Source organism: Gavialis gangeticus, unplaced genomic scaffold, assembly GCF_001723915.1.
Source record: "Gavialis gangeticus isolate Ggan-Ray unplaced genomic scaffold, GavGan_comp1, whole genome shotgun sequence".
Taxonomy (NCBI): Eukaryota; Metazoa; Chordata; order Crocodylia; family Gavialidae; genus Gavialis; species Gavialis gangeticus.
Genome location: NW_017729027.1, coordinates 2,619,153 through 2,629,814, shown reverse-complemented (window position 1 = coordinate 2,629,814; position 10,662 = coordinate 2,619,153). Strand labels below are relative to the sequence as shown.

The window sequence follows — 10,662 nt, the reverse complement described above, 5'->3', positions numbered from 1 at the left end:
TGTTTTTATGACATGACCTCAGTGAAACTTGTGTGATTTGCAAATGAAGGTGGACTTTAGCATATGCCTTTGCTGCTACAGGGCACTGCATAAGTGGGCAGATGTTGGCCACATTGTCTCGCCTGTTTCCCACTGGAATCACAGTAGTTCTTTTGCCAGGAGGCTGTCTATACTTAAAGAGATTAAGGGCAAGATATGCCCTTACTGGTATATTGTTTTTACTTGTTCTCTGTTATCATGGCTGTTTTACTTCAGATACAGGAAGACAGCTGCAGCTGTATACAGTAACAGGAGATGTATTGTGTTCCTGAAACAGTTAGTTACTTTTATCTATTTTGGGTATAACATAGGAGACAAGAAGCTTACCTTTATACCTTGCCACCTTCTATTTTGTAATATATGCACAATGGCTTTAAAGAAAACAGGTTCTGAAGCTCCAAGCAAAAAAAGAACTTCTTCCAGTCACTGGCAGTCTCCTCCAATCGTGGTTATCTTCAAAGACATGGAAAGTTTCACAACCAAAGTACTCCAAGACTTCATCGTTATTAGCAGGTAATTTGAACTGAGATTTTGGACTGATGCCTTCCTGCTCCACTCCCTATTTTCTGGTTGTTGCCATGAGGCGAATGCATAGCATAAGGGAGTTTAGCGGACTACCTTATTTTTGGGTGGGTTTTTCCAGTCCGCACTGAGCTTTGTGGTGGTGCTTTGGACTTGGGCTATGTAACCCAGCTGGGAAAATAAACACCACTTGTACTCTTGCCACAACCCCCCTCTACATGCCAGGAAGGATGGATGCATTCTCCCACAGTTCACTTGGAAAGAATCCTAGTGTTCAGTTTTCCAAATAGCCATGAATTTGTAGTAAAGAATGTGCCTTACCAACAATATGTAAAGCATATCTTTTTTCAGGTTGTATCTTCAGATAAGTCTAGAGTCAGTACAATCACTGTACAAGTAAGAGAAAAGTTGTCAGTTTTAAAATTAATTACTGTACTGATGGACTGACAGTTAGGAAATATTATCTTAATCTCTTAAAGTGCTAGGGATGTTCCGGAAATTAGACCAATTCACTTATACTCAAATATAAGGTGCACCCTTATTGAAATAATAAAGGTGGAAAGATAGAGTCCATTATGGATGCATATAACACTAGAGACTTAAAAAAAAAAAAAAGTGTTTTTTTGAATAGAAAAATCCTACCTTTCTAGCTCATTAGACTTTTTTGAAGATAGTAAGATAGTGAAAGAATAGAAGATAAATGACAAGTATTTATTTGGTTTTGTATAATAGTCTATAAAACTCCTTAGAAAAACGTAGTTAAGGAAAAGAAGTAGCCACAGGATGAGAGTTGATGCTCTGTCATGGATCAGAAACTCAGGTTAAAAACAAAAGAGTAAATACTTATCATAGAGGTCGGGCTAGAAGATCTACCAGGTCCCTTCCGACCCTAAATCTGTGAAACTATATGAAACTATGAGGTTGGTAGGGGGTGCCCCAGGGCTCTTTAAAGATATGTGGGTATGTTTTAATGTATTAATTATCTATAAGAAAATATATACTGAGAAGTAACAAACATTTTGGATTCCATGATGCTGGGAAAGGTAGAAGGAATAATACTGTACTAAAAATATCGTGGCTCTGTATAAAGGACAGACGCACCTGCCTTTGAATGCAGTATTCAGTTCTGATGATCACAGCTCAGAAGAGATTTATAGAGGGCAAAAATGGAAAAAGTTCCGTACAAAGAGAAATAAAGTAGTTTAGGATTTTTTTAAAGAACAAATTACTGGTGGTACAGTATTTTCATGCAACATACAGTAATTAATGCTATATTGAAAAAGCCACTCATGCACCAGTTTTCCCTGCCTCATAATGCATGAACAAATTGATACACAAATAAAAGCAGCAAAATATAGTTATTTAAATATGGCTTTTCAGCTAGATAACATTAACAGAAGGAATCCTTCATGTACTGTGACTCTAAAGGCAGATATTTAAAAAGTTTCTTTCTGAAGTTATGTATTCTAAAAAAAATACAGTTCGATATTTTTTTTTGTATTTATTTTTTTTTTCCTTTGGCGGGGGGAGAATGTGGGGTGGGTGGTATATACAACACCTGCTCCCCCTCCCCTCCCCAGTCAAAATTCATTTTGTTCTAGTTATAGTGGTTTGTTTACATTGCTCCTGTCTCCTGTTCAATCCATTTAGCCTGCTGCTGTAACAGGAATATGTTGTGTTGAATTTGTTTATTTTATAGGAAAATAGTGGAGGAAAGAAGTATAACTATTACATTTTTCTTTTTTCTTCTCTCCTCTCCCCATGGTCTAGTCAGCACATACATGAATTACCTCTTGTTCTCATTTTTGGGATAGCCACATCTCCAATGATAGTCCACAGGTTACTACCTCATTCTGTTTCTTCTCTGCTGTGTATAGAGCTCTTCCAGTGTCTTTCATGTAAGGAGCACCTGGCAACAGTAATTGATAAGGTAATTGGCTTTCTAGATAAATTAGTGGGAGTAAATATGCACAAGTACTGTGGACATGTGTAATAGCATCTTACACTTTGTTGGACTAGATGACCTCCTGAGGTCCTTTCCAACTCTAATTTTCTATGATTCTATGAATTTAGGCTAGCTTAAAACTTTTAAAGGAGAATCTGTTCCTGAAAGCCACATGTTCTCTATATCAAGCCATTGCTTTAAAGCTGCTTATCAAGTCACTTATTAAGAATTTCCTCTTTACACAGTTCTGGAGATGGTTCAGAAATTATTTCATACATGCCTTAATCTCTTACTTGTTTTGGTGTGTGCATGCATGCACACGCATACACAGAGCTACATAGTTGTTATTCTCTCTCCTTTATTAAAGCACTGCTTTAAAGTTTTTCACTTGGTTCCAAATAAGGATGGCATTATAGCCTACATGTACAATGAAAATTATGCTGAATGGAAATTCTTTAGAATGATGAAAATGAGATTTGTACAGTTAAAATGTCCAACCATTCAAATATGTTGCTTGTGTGGTTTCAATGCTAGTCCATACGCAGAATATCTGTGGATCATCTTTTTTGCTTCCAGAAAGTAACAATGCCCCTGATGCTTCTTGTAATATTTGCTATATCATAATTTGAAAGAAAAAAAAGGGGGGAAGGAATTAATATAAAATTTGCATGTAATTTAAATTGGATAACATTAAAATGTCCTGTAACAGTAAACATTAAAATGTCCTGTAACAGTAAATAAAACTGTGCATGTCTGAGGCTCCCTGTACACGTTACAGGTATTGCACAGTTAATTGTACAGTTACCTTGAGACTAGCCACATGTGCAAGGTACCTATCAAGCCATAAAACACTCCAACTAGCTATAAAGTTAGATCTCAGAAATGTGTACTGACTGATAGCTGGTTGCTATCAAGCTTTAATTTGCACTGCCAGCTGAGACTGGGAGTCCCGTAACTGAGAGGATTCTCAACTCCAGCAGCAGCAGACTCTGGGTCCTGGCAGCATCTCTGCAACTGCCAGCATCCAGAATCCCATAGCTGCAGACACTGTGAAGCCCCTGGGGCTGAGAGATCGTGGTTGTTGCAATCTTCTAGCCTTAGAGGTGCGTGAAGCTGAGGGAGCTCCTAGTCATGGGAGCTTGTTCCTTGCCAGTGCAGAGGGAGCATCCCAGGCTCCCAATTGGATCTAATGCGTGATGCCACAGTTGCGCCTCCTGTCATGCACATGTGGCATGGCAGGAGGCCTTTCCAGCACAACACATGTAGAGGGAGCTTGAAATGAATGCTGCCTAGCAGAAGTTGGTTACATATATGAACCAGTTATTGTAGTGTAATTTTAGCACATGCCAAGAGCTAGACAAAAGGCAGATATAACTGTTTTACTACTTATGTATTCAAGAAAGAACACTACTGATATTGCTACTTGAAATTGCACATAACTTTAAATGTAATCTACTCTGGCAAAGTTCAGGAAGAAAATTAATTGTTTCTCTTTGACTCCTCCAGCTACTTCTAACAACCAAGTTTCCTTTTAAATTAAGTGAGAAAGTACTTCAGGTCCTAATCAACATATTTTTGTACCATGATTTCTCTGTCCAGAATTTTATCAAAGGCTTTCAGGTAAGCAGGGGCAAGAAGTATTCTGTTGAGAGATGGTGAAAATGGAATAGGATTTCTCCACATTGAATGACTTGCAACCACATTATTAAACCCTAAATTTGCTTCTCTTGAAGTTGATAGCAAAATTCCCTTTGAATATAGTGGAGTCGGATCAAGTCTCTGGGCAGCTTCCTACAAACCTTCCCATGTTTTCAAAATCAAGCAAGTCATGAAGAAGGGAATGTTTTTAGAATACTTGTCATTCTATAGCAAAAGCCATAGAAAAAAAAAGTTGGGAAAAAAAAAAAAAAGAGAGAACGTGCTTCAAAGGGCAGAATCAGTTTGGGGGTGGGTGGGTAGGGCTGGGGGAGGGGGAAATAAATATGCAGGCTAGCCTAAGCCTGATAGTACTTCCCATGCTGCTGTTTGGATCCCACAACTCTGCTCTTAAGATGCTGTCACTTTCCTTGGTTTCTTAAAGCATCTTGCACACAGCCTCTCCCCATCATGGAAATGATGCCTTTCAGTCCAGCTATCTTAAGCATCCCAGATCAATAATGATGCCCCAGATTCCCTACGAACACTCGTTAGCAGAACTCCAGTCTTGTGAGCGTGCAAGGTTTACAATTCTCCTCTTCAGGGACACATAATAGTTGAAGTGAATAAACATACAGACTTTGTAAAGGTTTCAAAAGGCAATCATTCTATAGCAGAAAAGATTTACACAGCTAGACAAAATAATCTAATTACATTTCCTTGCCTTCCCAAAAACATGCAGTAAATAAGGTAGGCAAGGTTCTTTGGGTAGATGTGATATCTTTTATTAGGGCAACTGTGTGGTTGGAACAACGTTCTTAGCAAGCTTTTGGGCACAGCATCCTTGTTTGGGCATAGGGAGTCTCTGCTGTTCTGAGACTCCAAGGAATGAGAAAAGCTAAAAGTGTGGAGGGATGTCGGTGAGAATGTAAATAGGTGGAAATTAGGAAAAAGTAGAGCAGGAAAGGGAGGCAGGAAAAGAGGGGAAGGTAAGAAAGCCAAAGGTGAGTAAGGGAGACTACAGGAGTAGGTGCCTGAAGAAGGGTGACTGCTTCCAGCGACTTGCTAAGAACTTTTTTTCCAACTACTCAGTTGGTCTAATAAAAGATATCACATCTTACCAAATAACCTTGCCTGCCTATGTCCTTAGACCAACACAGCTACAACCAAAAACCCATGCAGTAAACCCATGCATTTGTTGAAGCTTATTCTTATTCACTGAGTAAACTAATCAAGTTATATTTGACCAGCTGTTTAGTCTGGTTGTATAAAGCAAAAAAAAAAAGCTGAATAATATGCCCAGCAGAAAATGGCAAAGTTATTGACAGAACAGTCGTATACTTCTAGCGGCTAGAAAGCATTAATTCAACCTGACATGTACTTTTATTAAACTAATTATAATGTTTTAAAATTAATGTAGTTATTTTAGAAATTGTTAATAAATTGTGTAGCCTCTTTAAAAAGAAGCTTTCAATTCATAGGACATAGTAAGATGAATGAACTATATATGTAAAATATATATATTTTTAATGTATTGTCTCTTTCAGTTGTCTATTGTGGAGCATTTCTACTCCCAGCCCCTCAGTGTGCTGTGTTGCCGGCTTCCAAAAGCTAAACAAAGAGTAAATTCTTTTTCACATGAACAATGTGAACATATTCGGAGCCTACCATCTTTTAGAAGGTAAAGGAGAAATAATTAATGTAAACAGTCCTGTATCCAATTAGTGGTTTAAAAAAAGAGATTTTTCAATCCTGTGAAATACCTTGCATTTGTAAAATGCACAATTGTGTATGCCTGTGTCCTTATTCAAAATGGGTAAAACCAGCATACGACAGTTTTGAATTCCTTGTGGATCTCTTTTGATCTCTTGGCTTAAGTAAGAAGTTCTTATGTTACATGAGAACCTGCTGTAGAATCATTCCCATTGCTGTAAGAGATCTGTGTTTTCTTTCGTCCTTCTTATAGAAATGTATGTTATTTTGATCATTTTTAGATGGCCAGTTGAAAGGTATTGCAGATCTGTAGCATAAACCTGCAGTAACCTTGGTACCCCCTAGATCCTGACTGCTAATTTAAATTCACTCCTAACCAGATCTCATCTGTTAATTCTTCCACTTTAAATATACCTTCCTTATTATGATTATATTATGCTTATGGTTATAATGATGATTATTACCTCAGGTATGTGGAAAGTCAAGTATCAGAAAAACAGATTGCACTGTTGACTGAAGACAACTTTGTAAAGGTAACATTTTTTTAAAAGTTAGAATAGATATAACTTTCCAGAAACCTTTATTTCACATGAAAAGTGGGAACCAAATTCTGTTTTAGTTTTCTATGCAATAGGTACTGTAGGTATCCTGAAGGTGCTGTCCTGAAACATGCATGATTAACTCTAGACTGGATTTCAGACCTACATGCCAGTTGTTTTTGTTTCAGGGTTGTCTAACTGGTGGCCTGCAGGCTACATCTGGCCTGTTTAAGGGTTAACATGCTAGGGGGCCCAGCTGGTTACCACTCCCTACATCGCTCTTGTTCTTGCTGCTGATATAGCTGGAGTCTTTGAGGCAAGGCAGAACTGTAGAAGTCCCAATGAGCTTGCTGCCCATGTGGCAGCATCAGTGGGGAATATGGTTATGCATAGGCTTGGCAGAATATGAGTTTTATTTTTAATAATTTTGACGGATATTGATTTTGTTGACTTTTTAAGCATTTATTTTGATTTTTATCAATTTAAATTTTCAGGGTTGCACAAAATTAGAGTTGTACAGAGCATACAATTTATCAGTGACGGTATACAATTATTATAGTGCAGGTTAACTGCCTGCTGCGACAAACACAACTTCTGTAAGACTGCTGCCAACTGAGTGGCAGAGCTGCCATCGGTTCCAGCTCTACTCACCAGTAGCTCCTTTCTCCATTTTGTCACTTCTGCTTCATTTGCAGTCCCCTGAGGTTTCAGGGAGTTGCAGTCCAAACTGCAGTCAGCACGGTTCTGTTCCTCTTGTGTTCACACTCTCCATCAGCCATACTCTTTCTTATGTTCCCTTTCTGTGAATTTTGATTATTTAACAATGGAAATATTTTTTGTGGGTCTGTAAGTGTGAGGTGAAATTGATGTTTATCAACATTTACCTATAAAAATCAAATCCTGCCAAGCCTACTTATGCAGCAGCAATCAGAAGAGGAGGGGAGGGGGGTAAATGGGAAGGCTGCACATGACTGACCCAGGAAGCCCATACAGTCCATATCGTATGTGGCTCCATGCCCGCAACCAGTGCAGCATGTGGCTGCCAGCACTCTGAAGTTAGACATCCCTGATTTGGTTGATTTGCTGTTTATGGCCTTAGGCAGATCACGTAATCGTTTTGTGCATTAATTTATTCATCTGTAAAATGGGTGGAATAATTCTGTCTCATAAGGGGAGGTAAGTCTTAAATTATTTACAGTTAAGTTCTTACTTCTTAGTAAGGCTAAACTCCCCAGAGCACTTGTATAAATAAATCTTGCTGTAATCCGTTGCAGAAGGAGTTGCCCCTACTATTCTGTGCAGATCCCCACTGAAGTCAGTAGGGCATCCAGTGATCCCAAGGTCTCTGCTCATTCTAGACATCATATAGGATTGTGACCTCAGTTTATGATAGTGTTCTGTAATCCTTAGATAACACAAAAACAAAGTATTAGTCTTTAAACGTTTTACAAAATAAGCTAGATACCAGTGGTAGAAAGATTGTTGAGGTAAATGTTACTGCTGTTATACTTGGACATAGCTCCAATATGGCCAAAAATGTAAAAAAAAAAAAGAATATTGTACAGAGAAAAATGGTAACTCAGGAGCCAAAATCATCCCATGCTCTTTTGGAAATGGACTTTTTCTTTCCAAGAATGCAGAAGCAACTTCCTTTAAAAGTTTCTTGCAAATTATTGCCTACAGTATACAAAAATAACTTCATATCTTAAGTCTTTTTTCTGCTAGTCATTCCAGTAATACACAAAGCATAATACTAAAGAAGTATTTGGAGCTTTAAAATTATGGACTAAAACCCAATGAGCCTGAAACTTGTTTAGATATCTACATGCATATGTATATACATATACAATATGTGTGTGTACATCTATATCTACATGAGTTTCAGGTTCATTGGGTTTTAGTCCATAATCTGAAAGCTCCAAATACACAAAGCATAATACTCATGTAAAGTAATATCACTGGAATGGCTAACAGAAGAGGACTGACAAAAATATCTTCATTTCTTATAATGCAGACAGTAATTTGGGGGGAAGAGAGAGAGAGAGAGTGTGTGTATGTGCATGCACATACACGTAATATAAATACATACATGATGTGTGTGTATATACATATACACACGTACATACTTTTAATAATATTTGATTATTTGAAAGTAATGGGTTGATGATATTCATGTAAATCAAGGAACTTTCGATTTAAAATAACCCTAGGAATTATTAATAATACATCAAATATTTTACTCCTATAAAGTATTCTTAATGATTAAATCCCCACAAAAATGACCTGATGAATCCTAATATTAAACTGATAAATGCTAAATACATAATAAAATTTAGACTTCCCTGTCCATAGATCTAAGCAGTAAAAGCTTTTTGTTCAACTTGTACCAATTTGTTGTATATAAAAGTTCAATAATGCTTCTCTTTCCCGCTTAGTCATATAGTTTATTTATGACATACTTATGGTAACTACTAACCAGAAGGAAACCAAATAAATACAAGAGTATACATTGTCAGTCATATGGTTTTTAGAGGGAAAAGTGTAGGATTTGAAAAAAAAAAGAACATTTACGCAAGGTGACAGTTCTAATAGTGTTCACTGATGTGGTTAGATTTAGAAGATTGGCATAAAATTCAAGGATCAGCATTTTATGAATTGTTTGTGTCTGCACTCTTAAATCCCTAAACTAATTTTAAACATTTTAAAACCACTCTCGGATTAAACTAGTTTTAATAGGCGTTACTTGGCCAGTGTGGATGGGGCCTTTCACACAGCTAAATCGCTTTGTCCAGGCTACTACCACTTTTCATCTTAGTTATTGCAACTTTTTTTCTTTTGCCTTGAAAAACACAATATTGTACCACACCACATCAATTTAGAATGTTGCTAAAAAAAACTTATTTTCTCTAGTTCATTGCTTTAATCATGTCATTCCTCCACTGGCTTTCTGTTTTTTTTAATTAAGCAAAAGAAGTGTAGAAAGGGAAGGGCCTCTGTAAGAGAGACCAGTTAGAACTTTCTGAATTGAATTTAAGTTTCATAGATTCATAGATGTAGGGTGAGAAGGGATCTAAGTAGATCATCAAGTCTGACCCCCTGCCCCAGGCAAGAGAGAATACTGGGCTCATATGACTCCAGCAAGGTAATCATCAAGCCTCCTCTTAAAGACTCCCAAGGTAGGAGCCAGCACCACTTCTCTTGGAAGTTGGTTCCAGATCCTAGCCACCCTGACTGTGAAGTAGTGCCTTCTAATGTCCAGTCTGAACCTACTCTCAAACAAGTTATGACCGTTATTCCTTGTTACTCTGGGAGGTGCTCGGGGGAACAGGGACTCTCCCATTCTCTGCTGGTCCCCCCTGGTAAGTTTATAGATGGCTACTAAGTCGGTCCCCTCTCAGCCTTCTCTTGTGAAGGCTGAACAGGTTCAGGTCCTGTAGCCTCTCATAGGATCTGCCCTCCTGTCTCCGGATCATGCGAGTGGCCCTTCTCTGGACCCTCTTGATGCTGTCCTCATCCCTCCTGAAGTGCGGCGCCCAGAACTGGACACAGTACTCCAGCTGTGGCCTGACCAGCGTGGCATAGAGGGGGAGGATCACCTCCTTGACCCTGCTCGTGATGTATCTGTGGATGTATGACAAGGTGCAGCTAGCCTTACTGACCGCATCCTCGCATTGGCGGCCTATGTTCATTTTGGAATCGATAATGACTCCAAGATCCCTTTCTGTCACTGTGCTGATGAGAAGGGAGTTCCCCGGCCTATAGGTATGCTGCTGGTTTATATTCTAGTTCTAAAAAGCCAGCCAGTTTTCTGGTTTATAAGATTTGTATGATCTGTCAAACATCAGGTGTTCAGTAGAAGTAACCAGTAATGAAGTGGTCCAGAGTAGCCTTCAGAAAATACAAACAAATTACCATAATGGATCAATGGTCCATGTAGTCCAGTGTCCTGTCTCTAACAATAACTTGTACTAGCTGCTTCAGATGAAGATAGGACTGATAACATGACTACATTTGTCAGTATTGAATCCCATCCTACTCGCATTCGCCCACCCCTGTAACTTCTCCAGATCCAGTTGTATCCTGTCCCCCCTTCTAGCATGCCCACCTCGCCCCAAATCTTGGTGTCGTCAGCAAATTTGAACAGATTGCTTTTCACCCCCTCGTCCAAATCACTAATAAAGAAATTGAACAGTGTGGGCCCGAGGACCAAGCCCTGGGGGACTCCACTGCCCACATCCCTCCAGGTCGAATCTGACCCGTCCACAGACT

The 10,662-nt window shown here is 38.6% G+C and overlaps 1 protein-coding gene across 2 annotated transcripts in view; it reads left to right on the top strand.

Moving 5' to 3' along the window:
* ORC3 (origin recognition complex subunit 3) overlaps positions 1–10,662 on the top strand; it is a 100,104-nt gene that overhangs the window by 48,341 nt on the left and 41,101 nt on the right. For both annotated transcript variants that reach the window (XM_019520369.1, XM_019520368.1), the window contains exons 7-11: positions 419–552; positions 2,332–2,491; positions 4,013–4,126; positions 5,689–5,822; positions 6,324–6,387. In XM_019520369.1, coding sequence (XP_019375914.1) covers positions 419–552; positions 2,332–2,491; positions 4,013–4,126; positions 5,689–5,822; positions 6,324–6,387 — 606 coding nt within the window. The remainder of the gene's footprint in view (positions 1–418; positions 553–2,331; positions 2,492–4,012; positions 4,127–5,688; positions 5,823–6,323; positions 6,388–10,662) is intronic.